This window comes from Heterodontus francisci, chromosome 23, assembly GCF_036365525.1.
Source record: "Heterodontus francisci isolate sHetFra1 chromosome 23, sHetFra1.hap1, whole genome shotgun sequence".
Taxonomy (NCBI): Eukaryota; Metazoa; Chordata; class Chondrichthyes; order Heterodontiformes; family Heterodontidae; genus Heterodontus; species Heterodontus francisci.
The window spans coordinates 11,252,991-11,271,151 of NC_090393.1; the positions used below are offsets into that span (position 1 = coordinate 11,252,991).

At 39.8% G+C, this 18,161-nt stretch overlaps 1 protein-coding gene across 1 annotated transcript in view; it reads left to right on the top strand.

The window, feature by feature from the left end:
• cltcl1 (clathrin, heavy chain-like 1) overlaps positions 1 to 18,161 on the top strand; it is a 74,195-nt gene that overhangs the window by 3,724 nt on the left and 52,310 nt on the right. Inside the window, exons 2-3 of the mRNA XM_068054678.1 lie at positions 11,908 to 12,115; positions 16,551 to 16,819. Coding sequence (XP_067910779.1) covers positions 11,908 to 12,115; positions 16,551 to 16,819 — 477 coding nt within the window. The remainder of the gene's footprint in view (positions 1 to 11,907; positions 12,116 to 16,550; positions 16,820 to 18,161) is intronic.

Consider the following 18,161-nt stretch of genomic DNA (forward strand, 5'->3'; position numbering starts at 1 on the left):
GTTAGAGATAGGAGTGTGGCCATGGAGGGCTTTGAAAAAATTTTTAAATCAGCATTTGACTGGGAGCTACTGTAGGTCAGTGAGCACAGGTGACAAGTGAATGGGGCTTGGTGTGAGGATAAGACAGGCAGCAGAGTTTTGAATGGCCTTTTGTTTAGAGGGTACAATGTGTGGGAGAACAGCCAGGAAGTGTTGGAATTGTCAAGTCTAGAAGGAACAAAAGCATGAGTGAAGGTTTCAGCAACAGGTGAGTTGAGACTGGCAAAGTTGGATGATGTTGAAGATGGAAGAAGGTAGTCTTAATGGCGCACGTGTAGTTGAAACTCATTTATTGGGGGTTGGTGGGTGTTGAAAGGTCACTGACCCGGAATGTTAACTGTGCCTCTCTCCACAGATGCTGTCAGACCTGAGTATTTCCAGCATTTCTAATTTTTATTTCTGGTTTGGTCTTGGACTGTTCCCAGGGAAAGGGATTTAGTCAGTAGCTAGGGAGTGAAGTCTAGAGTGGGGACTGTCAATGATGGCTTCAGTCCTCTCAATATTGGAAATTTTTCATCAAGTGCTTTCTAGCAGCAGTGTGGTTTTGGTACTGATGAATTTACTACCACTTGGAGTGAAAATGAGATTTTTCAGTATTCAATTCTAAAATGTTGATTGCAGTGAGTTGCCAGTAATTTTAACAAGGGCCATATTAGCAACGTCATCTTGCTGAGTGACCACTTGTGGTAATATAGAAATATGCTGCAGCACTGAGGTGGGAACTGGGTTTGCACCCATGATCCAATGTATGATTGAATTATTTTAGTTGGCACTGTGAGCATTTGCTGAGTAGAGACTGGATATTTCCATGTGAGTTGACAGGCACCTCACTGGAGGGCAAGAAACAGAACAGCAATGAAGTTGCCCTGTTAATAACCCATACCTGAGCAAGCTGTGAATCAAGGTTAGTAGTTTAGAAGCCTTTTAAAGGTGGAACATTAGTGCCCATAAGATGGTCCTTTTTCTACAATATGAATTTGTACCTCCCTTTTTATATTGTGATCATAATATGATAGAATCTTCAAGATGGAGAGTGATGTATTTGAGATTAGGGTCCTGAATCTTAGTAAAGGAAACTACAAAGATATGAGGTGTGAGTTGGCCATGATGGATTGGGCAATATTACCTAAAGGGATGACTGTAGATAGTCAATGGCAAACATTTAAAGAGTGCATGGATGAACTGCAACAGTTGTTTATCCCTAACACAAAAACAAGAAATGCTGGAATCACTCAGCAGGTCTGGCAGCATCTGTGGAAAGAGAAGCAGAGTTAAAGTTTTGTCAGTGACCCTTCTTCGGAACTGGCAAATATTAGAAAAGTCACAGATTATAAGCAAGTGAGGTGGGGGTGGGGCAAGAGATAACTAAGGAGAAGGTGCAGATTGGACCAGGCCACATAGCTGACCAAAAGGTCATGGAGCAAAGGCAAACAATATGTTAATGGTGTGTTGAAAGACAAAGCATTAGTACAGATTCAGTGTGAATACACTGAATATTGAACAGAATTGTTTATCCCTGTCTGGTGCAAAAGTAAAACTGGAAAGGTAGTCAAACCATGGCTTACAAGGGAAATTAGAGCATTCGATCCAAGGAAGAGGCATAAATTTGCCAAGAAAAACAACATCCCTGAGGATTGGGAGCAGTTTAGAATTCAGCAAAAGAGGACTAAGGGATTGATTAAGAAGGGGAAAATATAGAGTACTGGAGCAAGCTTGCAGGGAACATTAAAAACTGGCTGTAAAAGTTTCTAAAGTATGTGAAGACCAATGTCGGTCCCTTACAAACAGGGGAATTTATTATGGGGAACAAAGAAATAGCTGACCAACTATATGCATACTGTGGTTCTGTCTTCACAAAGGAGGACACAGATATACCAGAAATGTTGGGGAACACTGGGCTTAGTGAGAGGAACTGAAGGAAGTCAGTATTAGTAGAGAAGTGGTGTTGGGGAAATTGATAGGATTGAAGGCGATAAATCCCCAGGGCCTAATGGTCTGTATCCCAGACTACTTAAGGAAGTGGCCTGAGAAATAGTGGATCCAAGATTCTATAGACTCGAACAGTTGCTACATATTGGAGGGAAGCTAATGTAACCCAACTATTTTAAAAAGGGAGGTAGAGAGAAAGCAGGGAATTATAGACCAGTCAGCCTGATGTCGGTAGTGGGGAAAATTCTAGAGTCCATTATCAAAGACTTTATAGAGCACTTGGAGAACAGTGGTAGAATCAGGCAGAGTCCGCATGGATTTATGAAAGGGAAATCATGCTTGACAAATCTAGAATTCTTTTGAGGATGTAACTATAGAGCTGAGGGGGAGCCAGTGGATGTGGTTTATTTGGACTTTCAGAAGGCTTTGACAAAGTCCCACAAGAGATTAGTGTGTAAAATTTAAAGCGCATTGGATTGGGGGTAGTGTATTGTGATGGATAGAAAATTGGTTGGCAGACAGGAAACAAAGGTTAGGGATAAATGGGTCTTTTGCCAAATGGCAGGCAGTGACTGGTGGGGTACTGCAGGGATCGGTGCTGGGACCCCAGCTATTCACAATATATATTAATGATTTAGATGAGGGAACTAAATGTAATATCTCCAAGTTTGCAGATGAGACAAAACTGGGTGAGGAGAATGCAGAGGGGCTTCAGGGTGATTTGGACAAGTTGAATGGGCTAATGCATAGCAAATGCAGTATAATGTAGACAAATGTGAGGTTATCCACTTTGGTAGCAAAAACAGGAAAGCAGATTATTAGCTGAACGGCTATAAACTGAGGGGAATATGCAGCGAGACCTGGGTGTTCTCATGCACCAGTTGCTGAAGATAAGCATGCAGGTGCAACAAGCAGTAAAAAAGGCAAATGGTATGTTGGCCTTCATAGCGAGAGGATTCGAGTAAAGGAGCAGGGATGTCTTGCTGGAATTTTACAGGGCCTTGGTGAGGCCACACCTGGAATATTGTGTGCAGTTTTGGTCTCCTTATCTGAGGAAGGATGCTCTTGCTATAGAGGGAATGCAGCCAAAGGTTTACCAGACTGATTCCTGGGATGGTGGGACTGATGTACGAGATTGAGTTGGTTAGGATTATATTTGCTGGAGTTCAGAAGAGTGAGTGGGGGGTAGGAGGGGAGACCTCATAGAAACCTGTAAAATTCTAACAGGACTTGACAGGGTAGATGCAGGAAGGATGTTCCTGATAGTGGGGGAGTTCAGAACCAGGGGTCATAGTCTAAGGATACAGGGTAAACCTTTCAGGACTGAGATGAGGAGAAATTTCTTCATCCAGAGAGTGGTGAGCCTGTGGAATTCGCTACCACAGAAAGCAGTTGAGGCCAAAACTTTTCCTTTTCAAGGAGTTCAATATAGCTCTCTGGTCTAAAGGGATCAAAGGGTATGGGGCGAAAAGCAGGAACAGGTTACTGAGTTGGATGATCAGCATGATCAAATGAATGGTGGAGCAGGCTTGAAGGGCTGAATGGCCTACTATTTTCTATATTTCTATGACTTTGTACTCCAGTATTCCATAACTGAAATGGACATTGCCACAATTTAGACTAAAGCAACTAATCTTTTATTTGCTAAGTCCTTTTTAAAGCTATATGAAATCTTACAGCCCTTAGTATCTGATTGGAGTCCCTATAAATTTATTGATCAAAATTGTTTACTGCCTATTTCATCCTTTTTACAGGCTTCTGGGGAAGGAAGATACTGTCTGCTTTTGAAAACTTATTTAAAATTCTATTTTTAACCAGCTGGGTGCAGGAACTAAATAGAATTTCCTAGACAAATGCCACGTCACTGCAGACACAAATCCAGATAACGAACAGTTAACAAAAATCAAGCTGCAACTATCTAGGCTGTCTCTTGGGAGATATGACCATTTTATAAGCTGCTGAACAAATAAGCCTTTCTGATGTAAGACTAGTGCTTCAATCAGTGTGATACTGCTGATTAAATGAAATTGATCTTTTGATCAAAGATGCAGATTGGTCCTCATGTAAATGAGACCAGGGCATTGAACTCTGCTACAGAAACAGAGCAACATGGGTCAATTTTAGCATTGCTACTGCTGTCTGGAGGAGATTTGCTAACTTATCCCAGGTTGATTCTTTTCCATCTGTGCTCTGTGGATCAGATACTTGCCAAATAAACTAACTGTAAATCCAAGTCTGTGAACTTGCACAGAAAATTCTGGTTGGATTTGTGGTTGGCATATCTTGTTTACTAGAGCCTTGGAGACTGGATGAGTTCAACTCCTAATATGACATTGGCCTTAACTGTCCAGAACATCAAGAGGATTATCACATCACAAGCTCTTGGCCTTAATCTTTGAATAATGAATAATGGGCAACACCTTCTGGAGAGTGTTCAGTCCTCAGCATTTTAGCAGAGTTCTAGAGGAGTCTGCCAAGATTAAATTGCAGAGACAGTCGTTGCTGCTTCTGTTTCTCCATCTGAGTGGGATACATTGTGCCCATGTGAAGAGGATGCATGCAGACATTAACTTTCATGTGCTGCTTATTAGGCTACTTGTATTCCTGCTGCCAACTTGAAGTTGTTTAATGACCAACTAGTGACTATATCTTTTACAGGGGAGGAGGGTGCTGATTTACATTTCATTGTAAAACTGAGCCAGGTACTGTAATACTAAACACAAATGTCAGTTGACTGGCCTGTCAGTCTTTTTGATGAGACCTAGAAGAGTGCACTAGCACTTGTTGGAGACTGGTCCTACACCCCGGAACCATGAAAATCACTCAATAGGGTCATTGTAGCTTGGAAAAGGGGAAGCACTAGGCTAGAAAACTGGCTTAGCCAATTAAACTGAAGGGATACTGTCTCAGCCAGCTTGTCAGACTGTGCCTCATTTCATAGACCTGGTTTAGATCAGTGCCCAGTAGAAATGACTGAATAGCCACATGGCTATGGTGACACCATTTTAGCCACATGCGCCAACATTAGTGGCAGCCACCTTGCATGTAAAATACAGGCCAATGTTTTTGTATGTTAAATATACATAGAAGTAAAACACCCAAACTGCTTTTGTCTGCTATTGACAATCGCTTGTATTTATATAACACCTTTTTTTTTAAATGCAATAAAACATCCCAAGGTGTTTCACAGCAAAATTGGGCACTGAGCCTAATGAGATGTTGGGGCAGATGACTAAGATTGATCAGAAGTAGGTTTTGAGGAGCATCTTGAAGGTAGAGGGAGATCCAGAGCATAGGGCCTTGGAAGCTGAAGGCACAGCCACCAGTGCTGGAGTGACATGAGGCCAGAATTAGAGTTCAGATATGAGTGGTTTGGTTGCAGGGGATTAGAGATGGAAAGGAGTGGGGCTGTGGAGGGATTGGAAAGCAAGGATGAAAATTCTAAAATTAGGGCACTGGTTGTCAGTGAGCACAGGTGATGGATGAAAGGACTTGGTGTGATTTAGGACACCAAACAGCAGAGTTTTAAATGCTCAATTTTATGAAGAGTAGAAAGTGTAAGGCTGGCCAGGAGTGCATTGGAATAGTCATGTCTAGAGGTAACAAAGGCACAAATGAAGGTTTTAGATGAGCTAGAGCAAGAGCAATCTTTGTCAGGGGGAGTGATGGAGTCAGTGGCAAGGGAACATTGTTTGTAGCAGGGACCCTTATGCCCATGCACAAATATTATGAAGTATACATCAATGAGTATTGTGATCAAGTGGCCAATGGCTATTACTTTTTTATTCAAAAATGCAGTTGGCCACATCTGACTTCCCAATTAACCACATATGGCTAGTGGCTAATGTACTGGGGTGAGATGGTCCACAAAGGTTGAGCATGTACTCCATTATCAGCTAATGGGAATTCTGTGGTTTCTCCAATTTGGTTTATGAACTTGTATGAAATGACTGGTCACCCATTGAATAGAAATGCTTGATCAAATCCAGGGGTGATGCTGCAAATTAAGATATGAGCAACAGTTTTGGATGGGTGCAAGGTGGAATAGAATTGCTGCATTTTGGAAAGCATGAGAGACCATAAACTAAATGTATAATTTGAAAGTGCAGGAACAGACATGAAGGTTCATGTGCACAAATCTTTGAGGCAGGACAAGTTGGTAAAGCTATTAAAGCATACAGGGCATTTGGCTTTTTAGAAATAGTTATAGTACAAAAAGATGTGCCAAACCTTTAAATCACCCTCTGTTCTCAGCTAGAATATTGACCTAATTCTGGGCATCACACTTCAGGTAGAATGCTGTGATTTTGGAGGAGGTTTACTAGAATGAAGTCTATCATCCCTTCTACCAGTTAAGTGGAGAAGTTAAGAAGCTTTGATCTTGGAGCTGAACAGGGGCATTTAAGAGGTGTTTAGAAATTGTTTTAATATAATAGGGAGGAACTGTTGCATTGGCAGGAGAGTAATAACCAGAGGATGCCAATTTAAGGAAATTAACAAAAGAACCAGGAGTAAAGTAGTGAATTTTATTTTTACCCAGTGAGTTAGTACTTGGAATGCACTGCCTGTAAGGTGGTGGAATTCAATTCAATTGTTCCTCTTTTAAAAAGGAATTGCATATATACTTGAAAGGGAAAAAATTGCAGGGCTCTGAGGAAAGAGCAAGGGAGTGTGCTTAATTGGATCGCTCTTTCAAAGAACTAGCACATGCACGATGGGCTAAATACATCATTCTATGCTGTAAGACTCCAGGATTCAAGTAAACTATCTTCAGTATAGGCTGATGCTTACAATGCCCAAGCCTTGGGTGAAGAGGTGTCTTGAACATTTTGAATAGATTGGGCAGGGTGGATGTGGGAAGAGGAATGTCTGCACTTGTGGGAAAATCCATAACTTGGGACCATAAATCCAATAGGGCATTGAGAAATTTCTTACTCAGTGTGGAACTTGCTATCACAGGAAGCAGTTGAAGTAAATAGCTTGGATGCTTTCAAAAGGAAACTGGATGAATAAGTGAGAAAAATGAAAGATGTTGAGGCTGAGATGAGATGTGTATAAATACAGCACAGATGGGCCAAATGGCCTTTGCCCTACAGTAATTGACTGAAGTTGCAATTATTTAGGTCAGTAATAAACTTAAACTGAGGAAATGTCTTGAACTGGTGAAAACTTCCATTTGTACCAGTATCCAGCAGTGCTCAAATTTAGCTAAAACTAATCAATCAGCAAATACCTGGTGCAATGGTGTGCAAACTTTTCACTTGGATCCTATACTACAAGAAGTTCTTCCTATATCAGTGTATGTAACCAGTAATGTAAATTGCCACCAGGTTTGGGGAGGGGCTGAATCACACTAAGATTGTTTCCTTTTTTTTCTTGCCAACAGTACATAAATTAGGGACTGCATGTGAACAAATTTTCCATGTGATGACCTGATTCTGGTTCTCTAACTTGTGCCCAGACTTGAGTGTTCAATTGTAGAATTTACTGAATAACTGGAATTTTGTCCTCTTGTTCTGTGACTTTCATAAAGTTTGGGAAATGGAACAGGACTAGAATTTGCATGAATATTTTAGTGCTGGTTATGACTAACTGGGCTGATCTTGGATATTCATTAAAACTTGCAAGTTTTCCTATAAATACTAGTGGATTTGAGTTTTTTTTTTTAAATTGCAATGTGAAGCAAAATGAAATTCCTGCTGTGACTGGTAGATTTAACAATGAAATTTTAAAATGACATGGCTGTTGTGATCCACTGCACAAGTTGGGATTTGTTGGATCTTTACTGCAGAATTTGTGTAGTCTAGGAGTTTTCCATTATATAGTTGAAGCTGCTTGGCTCTTTGTTTCTCAACAGGAACAAATCAAACAAGCATCCTCCTGTTTTGGGGTTAGTTTGTGGGGGTCTGGGAAGTGAGGAGGCTGGTCAGTAAAATTCTCTCCTTTCTTCAGTGATGGCCTGGATTTGAACACAAGTACTCTAGGTGAAAGGTTGTGTCTAAGTGTAAACTTTTTTTTTCTTGCAGTGTAAAGCACCTTGAAGTTTATTGCACCACTTATTCTTGTAATATTGTCCTAGTTTGATTTGGTTTACCTCACTGCTTATTGGTTAAAAACCTAATGCTGAAATGTTTTAACTTAAGTAGGGAGAAGTTCAGCTTGGTTTTTTTTTAAACAGATGTAAAAGATGGAGTGAAACCCTGCTGACTGGCTTCAGTTATGTTGATTTTGAGTTTACTGACTTTATGGTCAATGTAGTTCTGTTCAAAATTCAGTCTAGCAGCCTCACTAGAGGCCAGTATGTCTGCAACAAACTTAAATTCCAATGCACACTTGCTGCATCTGCCTGCTTTAAGCAATATTTTGACCATTTTAGTACATCTACTTGCTCTGTTAATGTAAAGTACTGCAGATACTGGAAATACCGAGCAGGCCAGGAAGCAGCTGGAGTGCAAAAGTTAACATTTTGGGTCCATGACCTGTCGCACTCGTGTTGAGCAGCATCTAGTCTGTCCAGTGCTTTTATACTTGCAGTTGTGGATCTTTGCACTTCTGTCAATTGGTCTTAAGATTTTGAAGCTCCATTTTTATATTGGTTTAGAACTTTCATTCCTACTTTAAGTAGATATTGACCACTTTGAGGATTTTTAAATTGTAAATTTGAACGCTAGTTTGTCCACCTACCAAGTGCACAACAAACAGGCCAACTGGACTATGCTGGTCATTATGCTCCACATAACCTTCCTCACACTACTTTTATATAAATGCTATCAGCATAACCTTCTGTTCCTTCATGTACTTATCTAGCTTCTCAAATGCTTCGATAGTATTTGTCTCTACTTCATGTGATAGCAAGTTTCACAATCTTGTCACACTGGGTAAAGTCCATTTGATCTCCTGGGCAGTATGGAGCTAGAGAGTTGCATTGTCAGGTGCTGTCTTTCAAATGAAACATTAAACTGAGGCCCTGTCTGTGTTCAAGTGGATGTAAAGGATCCCTTGGCACTATTTTGAAGAGCAGTAGGGTAGTTATCCCCAGTGTCCTGGCCAATATGGCGCACTTTTAATAAAAAAAAAAGTCAATCTGGTCATTGTCCCAAAGCTGTTTGTGGGACCTTGTGTGTAAATTGGCTGCTACATTCCCTACAGTGCATCAAGCCCTAAACATCAAAAGTGTTTCACTATCTGAAAAGTGCTTCGGGATCTCGAGATTGTGAAACATGCTTATTTTTTTCTAGAATGCTGACTCATCAGACTTTATTGCACTTACAAAGCCCCCAATAAAAAATGTTTCCTCTCCTGTTTGAGAAGGGAGTCCATGGCTTTTGTGTAAGTGCTTTGAATGTATTACTGCTTGTTCCAGAATTGTCCAAAGGGAAATGGTTCATGCACACGAGAAACATTATTTAGGTTCTGACCTGCTCTGATATTCCATAGGCATTACTTGATGCCTTGTGTATTTTTGTGAAAATTTAACGTCATCAACTTTTTGCAAGAGTTGTAGTGAGTGGGGAAGCTCCAACCCTGAACTTTCCAAGCAAATCCAAGTCTATTAATGACATCTTGGTTGAGATTTGTTAACTTCAGACTTTGAACCTGGGCATCAACAATAAGGTTCTGTTGGCAAATATTCATTTTTGATGTCCCAGCAGTGGTGAGAATCCTGAAGTTTTTCAGCACCTGGCAAAAACCTGTGAAACCAAACTGATTTTTGTCCATAGTGAAGTTTTTGCAGTAAAAATTGTAAAGACTGGCCAGTTTTTTTTTTGTACATCTTAGCCATTTTTTTTTAAAAAAGTGTGTCACACTGGGTTTCACAAATGGCTTAGAGCCACAGTTCTAGCATTTTTTTTTTGCCTGTAATTCTGATTTAGCTTTCTGAGCAGACTGTCTCTGCTTATGGTCATGCAAATTAAACTTTTTCCAAATAAAAATTGCTAGCAACATCATGTTGCCCATTGTGTTGCATTGGTGACTTTGCCCAGTTGTGTTTTTGCTAGCTGGGTTAGTCAGGTCAAACTTTTTGGATATAATGGTTTATTAAGACAGGTGCATGACAACAGCAAACTCCAATGTTCTACCTAATTGCCAGCAAGAATATTTATGCATCAACTGACCTGCCATTTTGTTGTGGCAGCAGTATCATCTGCATAGTAATGGGAAACTGGCAAAGTTCCATTTGATGCTCCTGAGATTTGCCAGCAAACTGCTGGACCTTAAGGCAGAAGCTGAGCATCTCCACCTATTAAACTATCAAAAGCTGCCACTGGTATTCTGGAGAAAGCCCTAGCATATTTTTGTCTCAAAGCAAATTCCGTACTTCTCAGTTAATTATTTGGAGTGTTTAATATTTCTCTCCTCTACCTGAACCTTCAAAACAAGTCTTGCGCCTCTAAGGATTTTTTCCCACATGTTGCTCAGATTTTAAGTTTAAACTTTGTGGCTTTTGTTCATGAATAACTTTGAAGGGAGAATGCATGAATGGGTACCTTTTATAAAACTGAACATTAAGTAGAACTATTAAATGCTTAGAATTCAATTAGTGGTAGCTCATCCTATAGTGTTGGAATTGCAGCATTTCCATTTGAATTTTTAGTCAAATGTTTTGCTGGGTCACTAGAGTTGAGCATCCAACTTCAGTTGGGAATGTTTCCCTTCTCTCCAAAAGCAGATGCTGACTTATTTAAAAAAACTTACACATAGAACCTATCTAGATGTCTTCCTATTAAGGTATGTATGCAGATAGAAAATGCAATGAAATGGTTTGCAAAATGTTTAACTGCTTTGAAAGATCTTTTATTGCCCCAATGTAGTGTGATCAGGGAAGATGTTTTTGCTCAAACACCCATCTATGGATCAGTAGCTCAAATCAAGCCATTTAAATAAATGGTACAGGAGTGGTTTTCTCTTCAAATGAAGAGTAACCTTTACCCAAAGAGTTGGCCTAAGTCTGTTGCACACTGTCTACTCTTGTTTCCATAGCTTAATTTGAATTGCCAGCTAATTTGCATTGAGTACAAAACGATCGTTTTTAATTCAGTTGCTTCATTCCAATTACTGGATAATTCAAATTTCTGGCCAAATGACTCCATTCATCACTTTAACATTTTAAACTTTGGATTCATTTCAGTGGTGACATGGCTCAGACCATAGTGCAATTACCTCACTCAAGGTTCCAGTTTAAAGAGTGGGACTTGAACCTTGAACACTGGAGCACAAATCTAGGCTGACTGTGCAGCACTCCCTCAATACTGAATTGTTTGACAGTGCTGTCTTTCAGATGAGACCTTAAAGCGAGGCCTCATCTGCCTGTAAAGATACCATGGCACTCTTGCAGAAGAGCAAGGGGATTATCCCCAGTACCCTGGCCTACATTTATCCCTCAATCACAAACAGATTATCTAGTTGTTATCATGTTGTGCAAAATTGGCTGTTTTTCCTGCATTACAGCACTTCAACAAAAGTGCTTTTTTCTCTGTAAAGCACAGATTAAAGGCCTGTTACCTGACCCAGACAGCATGTGTTGGGTTCAGGTCTGGCATTCAGGCTCAGGTCAGGCTGGGTCGGACATGCTTTATCACAGGTAAGTAGCTTCACCTATTAATTTTTTGGACTAGAAAGCTAGTTTTGTTTTAAGCTTGTGCAGATCAACAAGAAAGTGAAAAACAGAAGGTAAGTTAATTTATGGTCGGGTGCAGAAAAAAATGGAAGGACTCTGGCCAGGTCAGGCTCTGGTCATTTTTTGTTTTCTTTGCAGGCCTTTAGCACAGATGTCTGGTTGTGAACAGTGTTATAATCAATGCAAGTCTTTTTTTATTTTCTAACTTGTGGTTTTAAAAAAAAAAAACTGGACAGAATTTGGCGTACTGGATTATAACTTTTCCGTTTGGACAAGGATATTTCGGTGGGATCAAAACTTGCATTTTATTTTCCTCTAAGCTCCAGAACCAAGGAGTGAATCCTGCCAACATTGGGTTCAGTACACTTACCATGGAATCAGACAAGTTCATCTGCATCAGGGAGAAGGTGGGAGAACAGGCACAAGTTGTGGTGATCGATCTGAATGATCCATCGAATCCGATTCGACGTCCAATATCTGCTGACAGTGTTATCATGAATCCAGCAAGCAAAGTGATTGCTCTGAAAGGTATGTCTGCAAGTATAATGGTTATTAAAATGGCACAGCTTTGCTGATCACAAATTAGTAACTTTTAATACTATTGGCATTAGGCACAATTTCTGCTTTCATCCATTTTTGTTACTGATTATATACTTTCCTTCTTGCATTCTTGTCACAATTCAGATGGTGAGTTCTTTCTGTGTTCTGTGGTAGTTCAGTCTCTGTAGTAAGTGGGTCTTTTCATTATAAGCAAACCACATCAACTTAATATGCACTCTTTAAAGTGTGCATTTAATAACTTGCTGTGAACAATAGCTAAATTTCTAGCCAGATTATTGGCAGGGGATTCCAAATCTCAACTTCATGATTTCAAGCTGTTTTTGCACATTTTGCTAATTGGGCAGGCAAGTAGAATTAAAGTTTGGCCAAATAATTGACTACTGATCAGTGATCTTTTGTACCAGATTTGAAAATGTGCAGTAATGAGTACTTATTTCTCAGATAGTGAGACTACTTGATTGAGGTGGTCATGCAAATATTTCTAGTACTTAAACCATTTATTTTCAAAGAAATGAGTAGCTGTTAATTTTAAGCCTTTAGACCAGAGGTGTCGAATGTATACATATCCAACCTGTGAAACAATTTAATCAGAAATAAGGATGCGTTGATAAAATCTGAATCTGACAGCTGATCAGCTTCTCCTTCACTGTTTTAACCTGTTTCCATTTTAATGACCCTTCTGAATGTTGCTCATGCCAGTAATCTGATCAAGGCTACTATATAAGTGACACCTTGCTTTGGGCAGTTAAGAGATTACTGCTAGTTTTTAGCTTACCATACAGTTACATTTAATAAAAGCAGTTCAAAGGTCAGTTTTTTTTCATAGTTTCTTTGCTAAAATTTAAATCCAACTGACTTCTTTTTTCTTTCCCTCTTCAAATTGACTATCTGAACCTAATGCATAAATTAGAATTGCCAATTAGTGAGATCAGCTTCAATTAAATGTGAATAAGTCAAACATTTCAGTAATCAGTGCATGAGAATACTTAATCTGTCCATTTTGTGCCAGTGGACACAATTTAACCATTCATTGGTAAGAGTCAAACTTTTTTTCATAAATGAAGTTTTAGTATAAGGAGTGCTACAGTACTAGTAGTGTGGTGGTATCCACCTAGTGTTTGGGCTAATGCACTTAGTTAGTTTGCTGATTGTGAGGAGTACAACATGCTGAGGGAGCCACCAAAGCATGGGGCAGCCACTGCAAAGGCTCAATGGGGGAAAACACCACTGAAGCCCCTCTGGCTGTGTGCACTGGAGAATGTTTCTTGGTATGTACTGCAAATTTACATTGTAAATATAACCTGGAATGGTGCCTTTAAAACATCCCAAGGCACTTCACTGGAGCATTATCAAACAATTTGACCCCAAATCACCAAGGATATTTGGGAAGATGACCAGACTTGGTCAGAGGTAGGTGTTAAGGAGGGAAGAGGTAAAGCAGGAAGCTGAGGGAGGGGATTCCAGAGCTTGGAGGCCTTGGCAGGTGAAGGCACCACCACCACCAGTGGTGGAGTGGTTAGAATTGGGCTACCCTGAGGCCAGAATTGACTAGATTTGTAAAAGTAAACTGCTTAAAGGGTGTCCAGTTCTGTATTTGAGTAACTTGATTTTTAAAGTCACTGAACGTGTCTTGGAGAAAAGACACTGAACCATTTTATTTCATTGGCATGCATTAATCAGTCTCAATTAAGTATTTTTGGTATGGAAAAGCATTAAAACATGCCTTCTCATGCCTGTGCTAAGAAAATGAGCAATGAAGAGCCTTCCCAAATCTGAAGAATCTCTATTTTGACTTGGTGTGGATGGGACCTGATCTTGGCTAATTGAATCTTCACAGAACCACAGAATTGTTAGTGCAGAAGGAGGCCATTCAACCCATTGTGTCTGCAAAGACACTCCAAATGAGCAATTCACTTAGTGTCACTACCCCGCCTTCTCCTGTAACCCTGTATGTTCTTTTCATATCAGTCTAATTCCCTTTTTGAATGCCTCAATTGAACCTGCCCCCACCACACTCGAGCAATGCATTCCAGATCCAGATTGCTACATGAACTTTTTTCCTTGTTGCTTTTGCCATTACTTTAAATCTGTGCCCTCTCATTCTTGATCCTTTCATGAGTGGGAACAGTTTTTCCCTGTCCACTCTGTCCAGATCCCTCATGATTTTGAAGACCACTATCAAATCTTCTCTGCCTTCTCCAAGGAAAACAGTCCCAACTTCTCCAATCTGTCTTCATAACTGAGGCACTTCATCCCAGGAAACATACTTGTGAATCTTGCCTGCATTCTCTCCAGTGCCTTCACATCTGCTTTAAGTGTGGAGCCCAGAACTGGACACAATACTCCAGCTGAGGCTGAACTAGTCTTGTACAAATTCAACATAACCTCCTTGCTCTTGTCTGCTATGCCCTTATTAATAAAGCATAGGATGCTTTATTAATAACTGCTCTCAACCTGTCTTACCACCTTCAATGACTTGGGCCCATAGACACTACTTTCTTGAAATAGCAAGAAAGATCACTTGAAAACAAACTTGGTTTTGGGTGTAGTTTAGTTGCATTTAAAATTCCCCAATTTATCACTGGTTTGGCTGAATCTACCTGGGTTGCACTGACATTACTAACTTAGTCAAGCAGAAACTCCACCAGTGACTATAGCAAACTGCATAGGCTTGACAGCTAGTAGCTACTGTAGTTGCCCTGCAGTGTAAATGCTTGACTTGCATTGCAGTGGGACTAGAGCTTTCTTTGACAAATTGGTCATTGTTTCAGTTAAGCCAACATATAAAATCATTTTTGGATTTATTGAAAAATGATTTGGTTTAGACACTACTGGCAAATGAAGTACTAGTAATTCAGTGTTCCAGACTTATCCGATAACAGTGTATTACTGATGGTGTTTGCTGTCTTGAGAATGACCCTTCAGTCCATGCATGTTTTGTGCTTTGTGTGCTTTCTGCTGAAGTCTTCTGTTAAGTTGTGAAGGTTAATCTTTGCAAATGGTTTGCATTTCTGTTCTGAAGTGGCTTGCTTTGATGTCCTGAATTGGAGTTTGCCTGAACAGACAACATTTCACTTGTACTGTTACTCCAATATATTGTAAAGGTTGTGTGTAGGATTTACTAGCATGCAGTGTTTTGATCAATGATTTTGTTATACTGACATCTGAATTATTTGAAGTTGCAGTTGGCAGAGAATTTTCATGCTATAGGAAACTCCTGATGGGAATAAACACCTTTTTTTTTTTGTGTTCTTACTCGTTTCCCTTTCTGTCACGCTGCCCTACCAGTTCCTGAGCCAAGAGACCTGCAGCTACCTGATTACAGTCTGCTTTTGTCAGTTGTTGGTCAAAAATCAGCCCCCTTGCCAAGTCATTCCTTGACTCTTAAGAAGATTAGAAACTCCTAGCTAATATGCTGCAACACTGATATGTTGCAGCACAAATATGCTGTGATGGCTTGGTTCTAAGTGCATCAGTTTTATTGCTGCATGCAATTCTAGTAGCAGTACTTCCTCAGGATCTGCCGGAGGTAATTTGGCAATTGGCAGATGGAGTTTTCTAATTCAAAATGGGCACCTCTGAGGTAACCATGAGCATTTGCTTATAGTTGTGTTCTGGAGGTGATGTTTGCTGGGTGGTTTGACTTTGACAAATTTTCAAGCTGGAGATCCATGGGCAGATTAGAGTCTGCAAAGTCATCTAATTCCTGTAATTGCATTAGACTTCTTGATTTTGTGTCTGGTTTTTTTTGCTATTGTCATGCTGTTCAGCCAGTTCAGGTAACTGGCACTTGCTATTAGAACAAGGTCCATCAGGAGTATTGGCAGGAGTTTGAGGTTTTAAAGCATTTTAGTTTATGTATGTAAATGTGACCGGCCTTGTTCAAGTCATGAAATTAAGTGCTGAAGGTGCAATAAATCTCTAGCTGTTGGCTTTCTCTACTAGAAAATAACTGAAGACCATCATGGATAGAAAACTCAATCTTTTACTTTGTAAAAATGGCTTGGGGCTGCACTTGCTAATAACTTCACATTTTGTATTGCTTGAGGTGCTACTGTATTACTGCAGGCTCCTGTTTGTATGATAGATTCATTACAGTACAATGAACTCTGCAAATCTTGTATGCAGTTTGAAAATGTCAAATATTGTGGTCTACGCATGATATGAAAGCTTAGGCTAACTATATGGCCAAGGAATATGGTGCTTGGGCTGATTTTTTTTTTTATTAATGCATCCAGAGGTATTCTCTATTTGCATATTCCACTTTAATATTGTCCCCAAGGACTTCAACCAATAATGGCATTTTGCTCAAGTAACTTAAGCATTTGGAATATTACTTCATACACTTGAGGGGAAAATCTTGTCCAAATGGTCTGATATTAACTTTTTTTTTTACACATAGCTGGAAAAACTCTTCAGATATTTAACATTGAAATGAAGAGCAAAGTGAAAGCACATAGTATGGTTGAAGAAGTGACATTCTGGAAATGGATCTCTTTGAACACTGTTGCCCTAGTAACTGAGACAGCAGTATTCCATTGGAGCATGGAAGGTGACTCTCAACCACAGAAGATGTTTGATAGACATGCAAGCTTGGCAGGCTGTCAGATCATTAACTACAGGACAGACCTGCAACAGAAGTGGCTGCTGCTTATTGGAATTTCTGCACAGGTAGATCTGTCAAGTTTTTAAAGCCATATACCCTTGGCTCATTGTGATTTTTGATCTCTCCCACTGCAAGACTAAATCATTCATTACTGCACTTTCAGTCATGGCTGAATTGTAGCACACTTGCCTGAGTTAGAAAGTTGTGGATTCAAGCACCACTCCAGTGTAGTACTGAGGAAGTGCTACACTGTTACAGGAATATCTATTGATTTTCTGCCTTGAACAAGCTCAAATGATTGAGCTTCCACAGACTTCTGGGGTAGAGAATTTTTAAAACTCCTGTTAGCTTTTTCAAGTGCAATTGAAAGTTTTTTTTTGTAGATCCAAGGAGTTTTGATCCTCTTTATTTTTCTTCCACATGTTTCAGCACACCTCTATTCAGGTGTACATTTATTCCTTTTTGTTTTTCCTTCCAAAATGCATCACCTCTGTCTACATTCAGCTGCATCTGCCATTATCTTCCCACTTCACTAACCCATATATTCCTAAAGTCCGTATTTTCCAAACTCCCTACTTTGTCAGAAAATTGAGGTGCTCTTGTGTTTTAATTCCTTGTTTAATTCCAGTTTGTGTATATAACCACCATACTGAGCAGTGACCAAGTGATAAACCACTTCTGACCCCAGTCACCCTAACCCTCCTATCTGTCAACCAATTTCCTATCCACACTGATGCACTTTCAGGTGTATGGTGCAAGAGAAATTGTATGCAAGTGCCATCTTTCAGATGTGACATTAAAATAGAGGCCCTGTCTGCCTATGCAGGTGGACCAAAATGATCCATAGTGCAATTTTGAAAGGCAGTGTTGTCCTGGCCAATACTTATCCCTCAATCAATATCATTTAAAACTGGTTCTCTGGTCATTATCTCATTAGTGTTTTGAGATCTTTGCTGTGGTGTATTTGGCTGCCACTTTTTCCTATTGCAACAATGACTACACTTCAAAAATAATTCATGTCACTCTGGGACATTGGAGGCCACTGCAACATTTCTGACCAGCTTTTTTTATTTCTTCCCCCCCCCCCCCCCCAAAAAATCTATCTTAGCGTCAGGATTTTAATGTTGCAGAGTTCTTTGTAGCTTGTATCTACATAGATTGTGAAGCTGGAAAGCAGAGGTATTTAACAATGGATTCCAGTTTTAATCATTTGTGCTCACTACTTAAAATCTCACTTGCCAAAACTTGACTGGTCAGTTTGCTTTCCTTGGTTGCTTGCAATTCCAGTCACTCCTTGTTTCACCTGATCCAAAACTGGCATTCTAAACTACTTGATGCCACTAAAGTGCTAGATTTTGACTTGATGGAAAATTTGAAATGAAAGTGTTCATGTTAAGCTGCACATGG